General features: G+C 33.8%; 1 protein-coding gene across 1 annotated transcript in view; it reads right to left on the reverse strand.

The window, feature by feature from the left end:
• The window catches only part of LOC133205358 (meiosis inhibitor protein 1-like), a 31,226-nt gene that overhangs the window by 9,160 nt on the left and 3,401 nt on the right, over nt 1-18,665 (reverse strand). Inside the window, exons 5-18 of the mRNA XM_061341160.1 lie at nt 15,690-15,890; nt 9,602-9,811; nt 9,353-9,398; nt 8,924-8,994; nt 8,731-8,834; nt 8,043-8,173; nt 6,991-7,191; nt 5,640-5,784; nt 5,306-5,460; nt 4,955-5,079; nt 4,774-4,873; nt 4,566-4,677; nt 4,345-4,390; nt 1,449-1,573 (exon numbers count right to left, since the gene is read on the reverse strand). Of these exons, the coding sequence (XP_061197144.1) occupies nt 1,449-1,573; nt 4,345-4,390; nt 4,566-4,677; nt 4,774-4,873; nt 4,955-5,079; nt 5,306-5,460; nt 5,640-5,784; nt 6,991-7,191; nt 8,043-8,173; nt 8,731-8,834; nt 8,924-8,994; nt 9,353-9,398; nt 9,602-9,811; nt 15,690-15,890 (1,772 nt within the window). The remainder of the gene's footprint in view (nt 1-1,448; nt 1,574-4,344; nt 4,391-4,565; nt 4,678-4,773; nt 4,874-4,954; nt 5,080-5,305; nt 5,461-5,639; nt 5,785-6,990; nt 7,192-8,042; nt 8,174-8,730; nt 8,835-8,923; nt 8,995-9,352; nt 9,399-9,601; nt 9,812-15,689; nt 15,891-18,665) is intronic.

Consider the following 18,665-nt stretch of genomic DNA (forward strand, 5'->3'; position numbering starts at 1 on the left):
TATTGTGGCCCCGCCCTACCCCCGGGGGTCATGATTTTTACAATTTAGAATCTACACTATCCCAGGATGCTTCCACATAAGTTTCAGCTTTTCTGGCCCAGTGGTTCTTGAGAAGAAGATTTTTTAATGACCCCACCCTATTTTTGTCTTTTCTTGATTATCTCCCCTTTGAAGGGGACTTGGCCCTTTATTTTAACAATTTACACTCCCCTTCACCCAAGAATACTTTGTACCAAGTTTGGTTAAAATTGGCCCAGTGGTTCTTGAGAAGAAGTTGAAAATGTGAAAAGTTTACAGACGGACGGACAGACGGACAGACGGACGGACGGACGGACGGACAGACGGACAGACGGACGGACGACGGACAACGGGTGATCAGAAAAGCTCACTTGAGCTTTCAGCTCAGGTGAGCTAAAAATAGAAGATTTTTGTTTCTTTAAATCAATTTTCAGTGACAAAGATTAATACATGTACTCTTACAAGGAAGGTGAAATTCAAAGAAAACCAATTTTAATCTGCATCTTTAAGTTACCAGTAGTGTATGAAATCTTATCTCTCTGCTTGAAAAAGTGAATATGAAAAATGGAGATACAGTGAAATCTGTCTTATTCAACATGCTGAGGGAAATAAAATCAATGTAAGATTAGACAGTGTGTCATATTACCCAGTGTTGAATATTTATGAACACTATTAGTTTCAGATGACTTCAAACAAAAAAAAAATTTAACTAGGTTTAGAGTACAAAAGTATTCAATTGTCAAAGTGTTCACATAATTGTGTTTTTCTTTGTTGTGTAAACACATGTACATCTTTGGATGATTAGCATTTCTTTGAAAAACAGTGTTTGTGATAGCATTAATAAACTCTGTAGTAATATACGATGATTTTTTTTAAATGGACAAAACAGATGGAATTGCCGATCGCTTTGAGATGTTTCAATTTATTTTAGATTTTACTTACTGATAGTACATATTTGAGTAAATATTTTGTCTACCTTCTCTACACAGTGCTATTTTTTGCTAAATTAAGTTTTGACAAAATTTGCCTTTCATTTAGTTTTATTTGCAAAATAATTGTTTCTTCTACTGAAGAATATTATTATCTTCAAAAATCTCTTGCTTTTGGTTTTTTCATTTTTTAACACACAGTCCTTCAAAATGACACCTTAGTTCCAATCATCCAACTCTTAATTTGTGGAAAAAATGCATTATAAACTGAACAAATTTATCCTTAATTTTGTTTTGCACAGTAGTAACTAGATCTGAATTCAATAAAAGTTTAATAAAAAAAAAAACCCTCAGGAAATCAGAACTTTAATTTTTAGCCAATAAAGAGTCATGTAATGCAAGATATTTAAGGATGCAAATGTAATAACATGAGTGCACCTTTCAAATGAAGCACTATAAACCTAACATTAACATGTTACATAAAACAAAACTATAGCTTACAATTTGAGGCCCAGCTTTGTTGCAGATTTCCAAGTCCAGGAAAACCCAGTACAGAAATGCAGAGTGGTGAGTGAACCATAAACTGGGAGACTCTTCACAAACAGTTCTTAACACAAGGTCACCAGCTTAAGAACAAAACATACTCAATTTAAAACAAGAGCCCCATGGACTACACTGCTCACCTTTGTTAATTTTTACAATATGTAGGAATGCAGGCATACATGTTCATTTAATAGAGAGATTTAGCAAACTCACCTGTACATCAAAGTACTTGTAAACTACAAGTTATTAGAATTACATGTATACGTTTACATTATTTTTCTTGTTTAGCAATGTATAACCTGTACGTGTACTTGTGTTTGAAATGTAGAAGTCCTTATCATTAGAGAGGTTTAGCAAACCAACGTGTACGTGTACATGTACTGTGATGTAGAAGGGGATTCCCCGAAGATTTAATGCAAATGCCCATATAAAGAACAAAACATCTACCATAAAAACATTTTCAGAAAGTATTTTCTATATGTTCTCCTGATAAACTTTGATTTCCATTAGTTGTCAAAAAAAACAAAAAAAAAAACAAAACAGCAAGGCTTTGTAATTAAAGAGGTTTAGCAAACCAACTTGTAGGTGTATGTATAGCAGGGGATTCCCCCTGGAAATCTGTGCATTACGTCATCAGTTTTGCATCATTGGAAACCCACGATTGATTACGCTTCATTCCTCTCTCCATCATGGTGAGGGAGAGAGGATCGAAGCATAATCAGTCGTGGGTTTCCAACGACACAGTTTTGCAACTGACAAATTTCTACATGCATCCACTTCCGTGTAGATGGCTGAGTACGTATAAGTCCAAACTTGTAGCTTAAACAGTGAATTAAGCCTCATTTATCTAAACACTTAAGTTCCCAGTCAAAATTGTCCAGATAGGTGAAGCATCCGGATACCTGAATTGCCTTGATTTTAGTTATATGGCCTACCATTGGCAATAGTGAAAAATTCTGCTTTATATCAATATGTTTTATTGTTTAAATACTTTAATATAGATTAGCACTACTAAATAACACCTGTTTAAATAAAATAACAAGAGGCCCAGGGGCCACATCGCTCATCTGAGCACTGTGGCTAGGAAAAAAGCAAAAATCAGTTTAGTATTGCAATGCTTAAATGCATAAGTGGTTCTGACCTACCCCTAAAAGGGAGGGGGTATGATTTGAACAAATTGAACCTACACTAACTAAGGATGCTTACATATTTTTTTTGACTAACTGTGACTTTTTTCCTACAAGTTTAAACTTTCATTGTGGCCCCTACCTACCCCTGAGGGTCATGATTTGATCAAACTTGAATGTACACTATCTGAGGATGCTTCCATATAAATATGACCAATCATGGCTTTGCTGTTCTTGAGAAGAAGATTTTTTAAGATTTCTCCTATATATTCATATGTAAAACTTTGATTGTCCATTGTGGCCCCACCCTACCCCGGGGATCATGATTTGATCAAATTTTAATCTACACCACCTGAGGATGCTTCCATATAAATATGACCAATCATAGCTTTGTTATTCTTGAGAGAATTTTTTGCAATTTTTCTTATATACTCCTATGTAAATCTTTGATCGCCCACTGTGACCCCACCCTACCCCCAGGAGTCATGATTTGAACAAACTTGAATCTACACTACCTGAGGATGCTTCCATATAAATATGACCAATCATGGCTTTGTTGTTCTTGAGAAGAAGGTTTTTTAAAGATGTTCCCTATGTTTTCCTATGTAAAACTTTGATCGCCCACTGTGGCCCCACCCTACCCATGGGGGTCATTATTTGAACAAACTTGAATCTACATTACCTCAGGATGCTTCCATGTAAATATGACCAATCAAGGTTTTGCTGTTCTTGAGAAGGTTTTTAAAGATGCTCCCTATGTATTCCTTTGTAAAACATTGATTGCCCACTGTGGCCCCACCCTACCCCCTGGGGTCATGATTTGAACAAACTTAAATCTTCACTACCTGAGGATGCTTCCATATAAATATGACCAATCAAGGCTTTGCTGTTCTTGAGTAGAAGATTTTTAAAGATGTTCCCTATGTACTCCTATGTAAAACTTTGATTGCCCACTGTGGCCCCTACCTACCCCTGAGGGTCATGATTTAATCAAACTTGAATCTACACTACCTGAGGATGCTTCCACATAAGTTTCATATTTTCTAACACAGTGGTTCTTGAGAAGAAGATTTTTGAAAGATGCCATAAATTTTTCATGAATTCGCAATTATCTCCCCTTGGAAGAAGGCTTGAGCCTTTGGCTCAGGTGAGCTAAAAAGTACATTGGATGTAACGTTGTTTACATGGCCATATTAATTATTTCTGCTACTAAGTTTCTAATGAATGAACTTCCCCTAGCAAACTGCAAAAGTAAAGGACAATGTTTGAATGTAATAGTGCATCAATGGGGAATATGATAACCTGACAAGAACTATACAATGCTATTTATACATCTTTTTATGTATATATTCATAGTCACAAGCTGTGACCCTGTCATTTGTACCTATACACTGGAATACTTTCTGAGTTTTGACACACCTTCCTTCCAAAATGCATCAACTGACAAGGTTTGATGGTCCTAGCCTCACAGTGTACATGATATGATGCAGACATGATTTGACTACTAAAGCCATAAAATTCTGAAATGAGGTCCTGGCACAGTGACCTAATGTTGGTTTGTAAGACATCCTCTTCCTGACAAGGGTTGATGGTACCTCACATAGTGCAAGATATAAGATATGAAAAAGCTTACAGAACTACAGACAGAAGGATGGACAGGAAAGCCTATACTTCAAAAGGACTCATCATATGATTGGCAAATAAAAAGTATAAGAACAAATAATTACCTAGATTATGTTTCTCAATGTTGTTTTGGAGAAGGGACACTGAAAACTAAATGTCAAAACTACAGGTTATGTTCTAACTGAAATAGTTAACACTGTAAATAATAAGGTGACTGTTTATAGGAAAACATTATCTATTCAAATGAATTTCATGAAGGTTAAGTGATATTTAAAGGGGGCTCATTATTTTTTTCCCCAATATATTTTAAACTTGTCAAACTCACAGCCCACAAAAAGACTAGCTGCTTCTTCTCCAGGGGGGATAACTGCATCTGACTATAAATACTCTCTACATAACCATTGGTAATAGTTAGAATTTCTTGTCCACTTAAAGGTCTGAAAGTACATAACTTACTTTATATGGTTGAAATTTAGAATATCACACAAATATTTAGCTATATATTCTTCTTTGCTATAAAACTGCATACTTACATATCATCTAATTTGCACATATGGTAAATGAGGAAAAGGTAGAGATTTCTTGTTGCATCACTCATATGCTGCAGTGTTATCTGATATTCATTCAGATTATCTGAAAAGTTTAAGTTTAAACTAATTAAAAATTTCAAACCCAAAGTTCAGCTCTGAGTTTATAGTTTTCAAAACTGAGTACTTTTTAAATTCAAAATGCCAGTGTCAACCCAATCAGGAAAAGGTAACTCTGGAGTGTCCTCCTCATGAAGAACATGACAAAGTTGTAACATGAACTTGTTCTCTGAATCCAGCATCTCTGAAGATCTGGAAAGAATTAACATTAACAGCAATATAACCCTAGGTTCAATAACCATTGGTTACATATCACCAGATCTATTTTATGTTGGGTTTTTTGTCATTCATTTCATAAATTAATTCAGAAAAAAGTTTTCCCCTGGAAAAAAAAATTATTTGGATAGTTTGGAAGTGACCTTTCAATCACCATAACAGAAATTAATGCATTATGTTAAACAATTCTTTATGTACAAACTCTTGTCTCCTGTTGATGACGGTAGACAGAAATCCTTCTGATATCATCTGTATCAAGAGCTGGGTACATTGACCATGGTCAGCACTGTACAGTTCTAGCAACAACTTCTGGAGCTGTCGACATAGTAATGGGTTACCTCCCTTGATCATACTTTTCTGTTAGGTAAAAGAGACATTAGGAAAACATAAAAAACAAGAAAATATGATAAATTGATGGCATAACAATGCGCAGTAATTCCGTTAGGAGCAATTTGCAACCCTCAATACATTACATAATTGAAGAAAAAAGTTGACAAATCAGTGCAAAAACCACTTTCTCTTTTAAGTTTCCTTACCATTGCTAAAGGTACAACATTGTCAATGACAGAATTGATAATAAATTTCTTAAACTGCTGCAGAGAAGTTTCCTTGGATTGGGAATCAGTAGACACATAGTTTGTAGCACAGGTCAAAGGGTCATCCCAGCACTCCTCCAGCAATCTATAGATGATGTAAATATTATCCAGTATACTGGTAAAATATACTTAAGTTCAAGGGTAAAACAGATGGAAGTAATTGCAATGCTACAATAACTCTAAAGCAGAAACATAGGTAATCAGATATTACAGAGCTCACCTCAACGAATGTTGTCTTTAAGTAAGGCAAAGTCCTACACTAAACTAATAATCTAGTAGTGTGCATCCCTAGATGCAACATTTATGCAATTTTGGTCTGATAGGGCTTGCAGTTACTTGGGAATGGACTTATCTAAAAACTTTAAACTAGTCACTCATCCAGAAAATGTAAGTCAAATCCAGCATCTGAAGCAAGTTTGAGAGTGTTCGTCCCTTGATGCATCATCCATGCAAGTTTGGTTCAGATAGGCCTTATAGTTACTTGGAAATGAGATCTGCTCCAAAAACTTTAACCTGGTCACTCATCCGGAAAATATAGGTCAGATCCAGCATCTGAAGCAAGTCCAGTAGTGTGCATCCTTAGATGTATCATCCATGCAAGTTTGGTCAAGATAGGACTTAAAGTTACTTGGAATGAGATCTGCTCCAAAAACTTTAACCTGGTCACTCATCCGGAAAATATAGGTCAGATCCAGCATCTGAAGCAAGTCCAGTAGTTTGCATCCTTAGATGTATCATCCATGCAAGTTTGGTCAACATAGGACTTAAAGTTACTTGGATATGAGATCTGCTCCAAAAACTTTAACCTGCATGGTCACTCATCTGGAAAATGTAGGTCAGATCCAGCATCTGAAGCAAGTTCAGTAGTGTGCATCCTTAGATGTGTCATCCATGCAAGTTTGGTCAATATAGGGCCTATAGTTACTTGGAAATGAGACCTGCTCCAAAAACTTTAACCTGCTCCAAAAACATTAACCTGGTCATTCTTTAGCTGAAATTGCAGCATCTGAAACCTTGACTGGTACAATGAAACAGACTAGAAGCATCCTTCATGCATCTCTGATTAATATATGGCATAGAAGTTCTTGAAAAGAAAACTGCTCCAAAAACTTTAACCTGGGACGCTGACGCCTAGGGTATTAGATAAGCTCCCCCAACTTCGTTGAGGCGAGCTTAAAAAGGAAACAAATCTGAGTACATGTATGCATAGATAATCAGAAGAAATACAAATAATAGAAATTACTTAGTTGATATCAAACAAAACTGGAAGCAAAAGTATCAATAACTATACTGGAAACATGCTCCATGAATAAGAATGACAATTTCTATTGGATCCTTCCATTTCTTTTCCTCAGAACTCTGCAATACTCCATTTTTGTCTCTGAAGACAATGGAACCCAAAGACATGTCCACTTTTAAGAGTTTGTTGATCATCAATTCAATTATTCTCTTCAAGACCTCAAACGGGACTGGCAACAGAAGATGGTTTTTCCTGGTTCAAAAAAGAAAAGGAATCCTCATCTTGGCTGGATGATGTACTTATAAGACGGAGAGGAGCAGATAAAGAGTATATAGAGGAAGACATTTAATTTAACTCAGTTATCTCTCTTGAAAATCAGACTGCATTCAAAATATATTTCTATAAGATCATGCATAATGTAATATATCATTATTATATAGCTAATAAATTGTCTACTATAAAAACTTCTATAAGTCTAGAGAATTTTAGCGGTCAATATCTTGACATTTTAATGAAAGCTGAGTATGCAATACATATAGGAATATTCCCTGAGACTTTCTGAATGCGAGCATTCAATATTGAATGCCCCAGTTAAACAAAAAATGTCTGGTCAACCGCTCAATGGTTATATTTATGATGGCAGCTAGGTAAAATGTGTTTCTTTTCACACAAAATTGAAATAATCAATAAGTTGGTACCAATAAGCCTCAATAAAAATCTCAATAAGCAAATCATAACACTTGGTAGGGTCATTGGAATGATGTGATATTGAACACTTCCAGGATCGACATCGATATTGCACAGTTTAAATACCAATACTGAAAAAAACTCTCATTAATTCTGAGTTATATTTATTTAAATAATTGATATATATCTACTGGAAAATGTTTTAGCTATATAATAAAGGTAGTTATTGAACTTATATTGGTGAATATTGTCACTCTTGGCTGTACAAATGCACTCCCAAGCTCATGCATTTGCACAGCCAACTCGTGCCAATATTCACCAATATAAATTCATCAACCCTATACTATCGAGACTTTCTTTTTCATATTTAATTTAAAAATTCATCATAAGCATGATTGTAGCTAAACAGGACTGACTTAATGACTGCACAAAGGGACTGCATACTGCTGACAAAGACCTCAGGGTGCTGCTCTTGAATTCCCAAACTGATCAATTCCAAACAAGAGGTCAAGGTGGGGGTGTTGATGAATAAAGGTACACTGCTTGGCTGTCTAAAAATATAAATATACTGGAAGTACTGTAAATTGTGTCCATTCATAATTACCATCTTAATACTTAGATTCCTATACATGTACTCAGTTCCCTACATATGTATTTTTTTAAATATTGAGTTACCAGTAAGTTCCGATCACAAAATCCTATTTTCTCTCTAAATTCTACTAACTGCAAGTTACTCTTCTGAGAGTAAAATGAAAGATGCAATCCATAGACTGGGTTCTATTAAGATGCACTTTTTTTCATCTTTTAAGATTGAATTTCAGGAAGATCATTAGGATCAAGGCTTGAGGAAAATAAAGTGGATGTTTCTATTAGAAGCAGAAGTAAAATAGAACTATCAGCATGTTAGAAGCCCATATGCCTTCCAAATTAACAGATCTGCTCAGCTAAATGATAGCTGCAATTAGTTGTTTTCTCATATATCTATATAGGATGCACCAAAATGTGCTAAACGTTATCTCAGAATAGATACTTGAACAGCAAGCATGAAATGCACACTGATACGATTTCCCTTAACATAACTTACAAGTTTACATGAATTTAAACTTGCCTCGTCAGTAGAGCTGCCAAGATATCAAAACCAGTTTTACAGAGCTCAAAATTCTTCTTCTCTAGCAGACTTTCCAAGGCATAAAATATAGATTCTAACCCTGAAATCAACTGTCATGTAGAGTTTTTTCAAAAAAGATGTAATAACCCATATACAAGTATATACTAATAGTGATAAAATAGAACATACCATAGACAGCATGGCATTTGGTGTAGAACAGATCTGAATGACACAACGACTCCAGAGAATCTAGGACAAATCTACAAATATAAAGCTCCTGAGTGTCATTAAGGATACAAATTCAAGAGAACATAGCATAATTATAAGTTCAATGGAAAACTTTGAAAATGCAGTTTACATATTAGAAATGGAAATACAAAAATGATGAAATCTGATCTTTGTTAACATTAGAACATGTGTTACATTAAAAGTTTAAATCTAAAGTTTAAATGTAACACATGTACAATACAATTATGAAAGTAGCATGCATCTTAACTTGAAAACCTAAAGTACAAAACATTGAACAAAGGCATGTGCAGCATTTCTATGCCCTTGGTAAAAATCTAGAAGGCAATGTCAGAAAAGGAAAAAATAAAATGAATATAGACATTTTCTTACTTCAACTGATCAGGACTTTGACAATGTAAAGCTTCAAACATAAACTCTGGATACAACATTAAAAGGAATAAGCATGAAAGAAGGATAATAAAATAAACTAATCTGCATAGATTCAAGATTTATTGACAATATAAAAAATGATTTTGGATCTAATTAAATTATATTTTGCAATACAACGTATTTAGTTTTAAATCCTTTCATTTATAATATATTACAGCATAAGGAATAAAAAGAAAAAAGTTTGCATACCAATAATGTCACAGTTAAGAACTGTTCGGCAATAATCTTCATTTTCCTGTGACAATATGCATGATAGAACATAGAGAGCTGACCTCTGAAGGTCAGAGTTCTTGCTAATGATTAGCTTCTTCAGAGAGGTCAAAAGGTTTAAATTGTTCAGGTCAAGGGTCATCAGGATCTGTGTCAGTTCTGCACTGCTGATCAATTTCTTCAGTAAGGCTAAAATGAATTTTAAATTTTTTTTTAAATTTGTTTTTTGTTTGTTTGTTTGATTGTTTATTGTTTAACGTCCCTCTCGAGAATTTTTCACTCATATGGAGACGCCACCACTTGCTGGTGGAGAGCTACAAATTTCGACCTATACTCGGCACTCAGGGCCGTTGAGCATTGAGGGATCTTTTTCGTGCCAGCACATACTGTGACACGGGACCTCGGTTTATACGGTCTCATCCCAAAGACCGGTCTCCATGTCCCACAATGGGATTCGAACCCGCGACGTAAGGATCAACTCCTTACTTCGCGACTCTAGAGTGAATGCTCTAATCACAGCACCATGCGGGTGACCTTTTAAATTTGAACATACTCTTAACTATTTATTTTGCTACTTTGATTTTAGAAACAGTAAAATATCCATAACAAAGTGCCGGGGACAGACAATTTTGCTTCAATATAACCAGAAGTCTCTGTCAAGACTGTAGCTCTACTGGTTTGTACTTATAACAAAGGAAGAGAAAAGTAGCACTTGGACTTGAAAATTTGCAACATCAATAAATAAATAATAATCCTTGTTTTACTCTCTTTTTGTAGCAAGATGAATTGCAATCAGACTAAAACTGTAGAAGGAGTAGCCTTTTAAAAGAATTTTAGAGAAATTTTGATTTTTAGTTACCATGGCAACATCATTCATCAAAATCAAAAAACAATAAAGACAATTATGAATAATATATCTCAGTGTAGTCTACTTGCATGTCATGTTATATTAAAATCAGACCAAACTGTAGGCGAAGTAATGTTTTGAAAGTATATCAAAGAAATTTCAATTTTTTGTAACCATGGCAACACTTCACCAAAATGAAAAAATGGGTATACAGAATTATGTATCTCAGTGTAATCTACTTTTATGCCAAGTTATATTGAAATCAGACCAAAACTGTAGGAGGAGTAGCATTTTGAAAGTATTTCACAGAAATTTCTATTTTTAGTAACCATGACAACACTGTTCATTGAAATCAAAAACTGATATATAGAATTATGTATCTTAGTGTAGTCTACTTGTGTGCCAAGTTATATTGAAATCAGACCAAAACTGTAGGAGGAGTAGCATTTTGAATGTATTTCACAGAAATTTCTATTTTTAGAAACCATGGCAACACTGTTCACCGAAATCAAAAACCGAAATACAGAATAATGTATCTTAGTGTAGTCTACTTGTGTGCCAAGTTATATTGTGTCATGGAGGTGACCGGAAATTATAACTTTTTTTGATTCCAAAATACATGTCAGTATAAATCCGTGGTTAATAAATCCTTGTAACTCTTGTAATTCTCAATCCAATAAAAAGTCAGTAAACAATGCACTAATTTATTTACATATATACAATGAGGAGGCACAGTACAAAGGAAAGATGTTACATTTATGCTAGCAAACATACTGTCTAAATCCACCTATTATATACGAATCTTGGCTCCAATAGATGATTATCTGAAACATTAGCTCCATTCTATTGATTAACTTAAACTCCAACTCTACATATATCTTTATCAAACTGTCCTCACGCTAACTTGACCTTAACTCAATACAGGGCTCTCAGTTCTATGAACAATAGCTCCCATTGCTCCACTAATTAAAAGCTCATTATTCTTGACCACACTTAGACATTGCTCTACTCTTAATAACCCTAACACAGCTTGAATAGTCTGGGCAACACATCCTTATGTCTGTAACTCTAAGCATTTAATCATAAATCACTTCTTTACTTTTGAACCTAAAATTACTACTCATCAATTGAAATCAGACCAAAACTGTAGGAGGAGTAGCATTTTGAAAGTATTTCACAGAAATTTCTATTTTAGTAACCATGGCAACACTGTTCATTGAAATCAAAAACTGATATACAGATGCATCTTAGTGTAGTCTACTTGTGTTCCAAGTTATATTAAAATCAGATTAAAACTATGGAGGAGTAGCATTTTGAAAAATTGTTTACAGACAGACGGACGACGGATACCTTACTATCGCATAAGCTCTTCTGGTCTCTGACCAGTAGAGCTAAAAATGTAATACATTATATCTGTTAAATTCACAATATATTTTAATGCTGGGAATGAAAATTACTTTGCTGTAAGAGTCAATTCATTATAAGCATGTTTTACTGTGTGTGACTAGTTACATTGCTGATGACCTGGATGGTATATTTTTGCTTTACATCTCACACTTATATAGTACATGCATATTTAATTTCAATGTGACTAGATGAAATCCCGCGCAAGCGCGGGGAATTGAATTTATACCACTACCGACAGAAAAAATCTAATAATATATATATTGTAGTTTCTACTGACAGTCTACAGGCTTATAGCAGGAAGAAATACTTTGTTCAAAATCCCGCATAAAGTAGAAGTACGTTTCCACCCCCTCCCCGTTAAACTTAAATAACAATATCATTAATTGACGTTTATTGTGAAACCTGTTATATACAATGTACTATGTTATGGATATTGTACTTCAAATGCTCTTATTTCATTTCCGTCACGAATAAAAGCAGTGAATATGCACATTTTACCGAGAAATAGATTTTTTTTTTTTTTTGTAAAAATTCACAGGTACTTGGATCTTGGTTTATAAATATGTATGTACCTTATTGATATGTAAAAACTGTACCTTACCTCTTTCTTTTTTTACATATCAATAAGGTACATGTATACATATTTATAATCCAAGACCTAAAAGTACCTGTGTAAAAATTAGCTTTTATTTAACGCCCTATGAATACACTGGCGGATTTAGAGGGGGGCCCAACCCCCCTCCCGTTTTGTGTCCAAAATATACATAAAATTGAATAAATCTTTTTTTTTTTGGTGTGTCCATGGCCCCCTACCCCAATCCCAAACTGGTCCCCCCTTTTAAGATTCCTGGATCCGCCACTGGAATATAGGCCGAGTATTTGATACAAAAGACTGTATTCAGAAAAAAAACTGAGATGTATTAATTAAAGCACAAAATTATACAACATAATTGTATTTGAATAATGCCTTATTCATTGATATTCTCTTTTCATGTAAGCAAGTTTATTACAAAGTACAAATTGTACTTCGGGTTCGTTGCCACGATGCTCTCAGTGAGGAATCTATACAAATTTTACCGATAAATTTATTAGGAAAACCTACTACATATATGTAATAGTCTTTCGATATATAAATATATTCACAACTTACAGTGTTATCAATGATTTACCATTATTTCAATGACCATTCACACAAAAGCTTTTTTTTTTTCTTTTTAACATCGGGCTCGATGCTATATGATGTTCTAGAAGCTTCTGTCAATATTACGATCGGTGAATGACGAAAATAATTTGCACATTTCCCTTTTTAATAGGTTATCACAACTTATTTCTTTTATATCATTTAAATCAAGTTTTGATTGAATAATTCAGTAATGACGTTTAATGAAATAAATAAACGATTGCTTGTTGTCAGTTTCATTAAAAATTGCCAGTAACTTTGATCCGCCAACCGGAAACGCCACTGTACTCACGTTTTTGCTATTTCATGGCTGTTTATAGAAAATAAAAGTAGACTTTTAATTTAATGTACGATACTTACAATGCAAGTGAAATCTAGATATAGTTTACGGACATCATCTTGTATCGTGTGTATTCTTAGAGGAGTAAGTAAGAACTCTGGTGCATCCGTTTCGGAGTTTATTTGCAAAATTTATTAATTTATAAGTATATAGATACAAGAAAAACATAATGCAGGTCGAACCTTACATATTTGTGAGTGATGTGTTAATTCATTTTTAAGATACTTAATGGTCCCCTAAATACATTTCACAAGTTTCCTCCCTCTTGCATGTAAAATAAAATTTTATAATAAAATTTCATTATCTAATGTTTAAAAAGCCATTACTTAAAAGAATTGGGTGATATAACTTTGATCCTATCCATACATCAACAAGCAAGTATGATTATGTAAACCTAAGGAGAAATCTTGCCAAATATAAAAATTACTCTCAGCACGAAACAGGTCTAGCACAAAGCATACATTGAAAAAAAAAAGTCCTTAATAATACTTTTGCTGCAGATATATCAGAATGTTGCATAATATTACATGGAATATTTACAATACATAAATAAACAAAATGCATGTCTGAAGTATGATCAAGATAAAAAGAGAAATGTTGAAATTTCCTTAACATATTGGCTTAAAAGTACAGATAGCATCTCCAACCTGGCTCCCTAACACACACCTGTTATTTGAGCATGAATTCCCTAAAATTCTTCAACAAAAAAATAGGTAAAGCCTCAAATGTTATATGCAATGCAATCACTAGCAGTTGAAAAATCTTGAATTCCGAAAATTTACGAGGGTTGATCCAAAAGTAATGTCACAACTGCTATAAAATCTTTAATAATCGAATGTTATCAACAAAATTTTATATAGTCTACAGTCAAACCTCGTTATCTCAAACTCGAAGGGACCGAGAAAAAACTTCCAGATATCCAAGGATTCGAGATATCGAGGGTAAAATACTTTAAGAATAAGTGCTTGTGATATACAAATCACTTCGACATGGTATTCGAGATATCAGTGTTCGAGATAACGAAGTTCAACTGTAATTACTCTTTCTATTTTGACTTTTGCCTTAAAATTTCATTCAGATATATGCAGTACTTTTTAAAATATTGAAATAAACACAACACTGGGTCTCATCTATCACAACACGGCAAGAATGTACCGAGATTGTTATGACGTTTCTCTTCAGCACTCATTTTCAGTTCGTCCACAACTTAGATCTATGCAAAAAGGAATGAATTTAGAAATAACATTTGGACAAAGTTCAAATAATTTTAATACAACAACTAAAAAAAAAGATGCTTTAGATTACAGAAAAATAGAAGCTAAGATTATTAAAAAGAAGTATGGGAGAAGTTTAAAAAGATATGCGCCAGATGATCTGAAAATGAGTGTCGAAAAGTAACGTCATAACGACGTCAGTAACATTCTTGCCGTGAGGCGATAGACAAAAACCTAATGTTGTGTTTGTCTTAATATCTTAAAAAATATTTAATATATTAAACTGAATGAAATTTTAAGGCAAAAATCGAAATAGATAGGGGAATTAGTAAAATTTTGTTGATAAAATTTGATTATTAATGATTTTATCACATTTGTGACATTAGATTTGGATCAACCCTCATACATCTGCATGCATCATGTATCCCAAAGGCTCACCTGCTACTTAGCATATACATAAAATAAATCACATTATTTCATTGTTGAAGATGTAATAAATCTCTGAATACAATGAGGAGTGATGAGGATTGAATGTTTATATGTAACATATGTATAAGTGTTTTGAGTTTTGATAAAAAAAAAAATCTCAAATAGTTACTTTGAAACTGAACTAAATACAAAATAGGGAATGGTGATCAAGGTCACTGGAAAAGTCAAGGTTAGAAAATTATGCCAAAGTTGAGTAGCTCTCACCAATATGTATCAGTGTATGAAGTTTGGTTAATACATCTTGAACAGTTTTTTTGAAACTGAGCTACATGCAAAGTGAGAGATGGAAGGACAGAAGAATGCATGGAAAGGTCAGAAGGTTAGAAGGATGGAAGACAGACATAACAAACACTATATGTCCAGGCCATATGTCCAGGCCATATTCATGACGGGGCATAAAAATCCTATAACTGTAATGGTTTGTATGGATAACCCCATGAAAAAGTGGTTCATTATTCTTTAAATCTCCAACTTGAACATTTTACAATTTTACATTGTATAAATTACCATATCATTATCAATGTGACAAACTTTGTATTGTATTGTGGCTGAAGAACTGCTACACCCCAAACTGTTCTATAAATGCTTACCCATGAGATTCCTAAGGAGGTATGGGGCCTTGGCTGTATGAAGAAGACAGACCACTTCTTGGGCCAGTGCATGCTGGACACTGACAGGCATGACAGCCTCCCATGGACCCACCAGAACATAGACAAACAGATAGACTGTGTTACTCTGGAATTCCTCATCAGGGTTACTAAGACCATTCACCAAGCACTGCAGCACTTGCTCTGCAAGGATAAAATACTCATACATGAAAATAATTGAAGTCATTAATAATATATTCAGTCATTATTTATAACATTTCAAATTTTTTTTTAAAAATTTCATTGAAAATAAAAGGAGTTTATGATCAGTCAGATGTGTACATGATTGGGCAACAGCCATAGCCAATGGAAAGTTCATTACAGATGAAATGAGACACAGCAACAGTTATATAGCATATATGTATAGTAAAACCTTACAGAATAAAAGTACCTGGTATTCATGCCACATATTAACCTTGAGGTTCCAAGTAAATCAACCTTACCCCTGTTTGTAATGAGAAACCGAGAAATGACAAACACCATTACAATCAGGCATAATAGAGATTAGGAACCGAGATACTGAGGCTCAGAGAGATGAGAGGGGAGATAAAAACAGTTAATGAATAGGATTATAACTAATCAATCAGAAACAGTTATAAATTTCTACAATTCAAATGAACTTGTAACAAAAGTACTAACAGATAAAGCCTGTGTTTATTGTACTGTAAAAAGCAACACTATCTTTCTCTTGGCAGGCTTGAAGAGAATTTCACCTGATAATACAAACATTTTCAGAATCATAAAGATCACATCAGATAATCACGAATCATACAGCTAATTTTAGCTTTTCGGCATTTAGAACGATGTTGTCTGTAGAATGTTTCCTATGCTATGTTTCTTCTCCAGACAGGTTGAACCAAAAAAACCTTTGATCTGAATAGAATGCAATTAAAGCTGTACTTTAAAAAATTGTCAGAGATAATAGAACTTATACATGTACATTCTTATGATGGTTTTCATTCACCTCATGTAGAAGTCATGTTTTATTACAGAGTAATATTTACATGCATGAAACTTAGTAACAGAGATGTGGTGATTACATGTATCTCAAATGTACTGACAATATTTTCTGCATTTTTTTTTACTTCAATCTATAAATTCAGATCTTATTTTTGCAATTCAATACATTCTCTTTCATAATGGAGACATCTTAAAGTTTGGATTTTGATTGAAAATGCATTCTGAGAGTACTGCATAAATATATTAACTCTTCTATTAGTTTGGCCATAATTCCATCAAAAATTATTGAAGTGGAACAAAATGAAGACTCATATACCAAAACTCAATATATGCAAGTATCTGAAAGAGAGATCAGGAAAACAAGCGTGACAGACTAACAGACAGAGAGACAGACAGGAAACATGTCATCCTCTCCAGTTAATTTTATTGAAAAACTACATGTACATGTAGAAGAGCCAAATATCTGGCTCAATCATATTCAAGGGTTAAATGCACAATATAGTATATAGTTGAAAGTGACATGCACTAGGTGAATTTATATAGACATCAAAATATGGGAGATTTCTCTAGGCAGAGGAGTATAAGATTAACTTCAAATGAACTACAAAATATGAAATACCAGGTAGCTTGCAAAATTACAATCTGAGATGGTTAATATAAATAATTGGATCAGAAAACATTTAAGAAATTTGTGTTACTCACACTATAAGTATGGCATGCCATATAAACAGCAGGCATTGAGTTTTATAATTATGTAAACAGAAATGCTACATAGACAATTTTCTCCTGATACATCATTAAGCCTAAAGGGATCAGTGAGGAGAATAAAAAAAAAAAAAACAGGTGTGAAAACAACCTTTAGGACTCAGTCCCACCTTAGCAGATAGCTCTAACGGATGTCAAATGGATGAAGAAATGGGGACAGAACACATTTTATTGGTAATACGTTACTGAAAATTGTCTCGATTGAATGAGTGAGTACCATGCTTAACAAACGTGCAATGCATGAGAAGCAGACAAAACAGTCAATGAACATTAGACTAAAAGACAATACGGTCAGTGTCCACTGCACATAGTTTATTTGTTTCACTACCGGTTAACGACCAATTGTGACTTAGGTCCAATGGACATCATTGTAAGTAGACTGTAAAAGTCCAGGGAAAGAAGTGCATGAGTTCTGTATAAAACATAAGCAAATGGAAACCTATTACTTACTGTACTTTAAACGGAAACACTACACTTAAAGAGGACACCTTAGTCCAATGGCGTCCATTCCAAGTTTTGAACATGCTCAAAACTTTGTTCCGGATAAAATGAATTTCATCGAACATTAACCATATTTACTATGGTTAATGGACAAGAAATTTATGCAAACGGAGATGAACTGATTGAAAATTTTGCCATCAGTTTTGTCTGTTAGTGCTATCTGGTAAGATGTGACTGAGCCCTTAAAAGCAACTTCCTTTTAACATCAGGTGATTTTTCAAAACAAAAAACATATTATTTTGTAATTTATTGAACACAATATGAGATAAGAGATTACATAAACAGAAAAAAGTGCATATTGCATGTTCAATAGAACATCTTCTGTCTGATCCTGCTTTTGCAATATCCTCTCAATCTAATGTGCATGCAAAGAGCACCTGCATAAAAATTGAAGAGTATGCTGTGAAATTAATCTTTGGAGATGCAACTCTCCAAACCAAACAAGTAAGTCCTAGAAATGTGAAATGTTAAGTACAAACTGGTAAAATGACTGTTTCCATTACTTGACCCCTGAATCTAAAATCAAAATAAGTTTTCTCCTCAAACCAATTGTCTCTGTAGCAAATAAAAATAAATGTTTACTTCTTCACCTGGACATATAGTATCTATGTTCACTAGTAAGTATGAGACTAAAAGATTACATGGTATCCATTTTAAATACATGATGTCCCAAAATTTGCTATAGATCTACAT

The sequence above is a fragment of the Saccostrea echinata genome, unplaced genomic scaffold (genome assembly GCF_033153115.1).
Source record: "Saccostrea echinata isolate AGI-Se365-2 ecotype Australia unplaced genomic scaffold, CSIRO_AGI_Sech_v1 ptg000002l, whole genome shotgun sequence".
NCBI classification, from domain to species: Eukaryota; Metazoa; Mollusca; class Bivalvia; order Ostreida; family Ostreidae; genus Saccostrea; species Saccostrea echinata.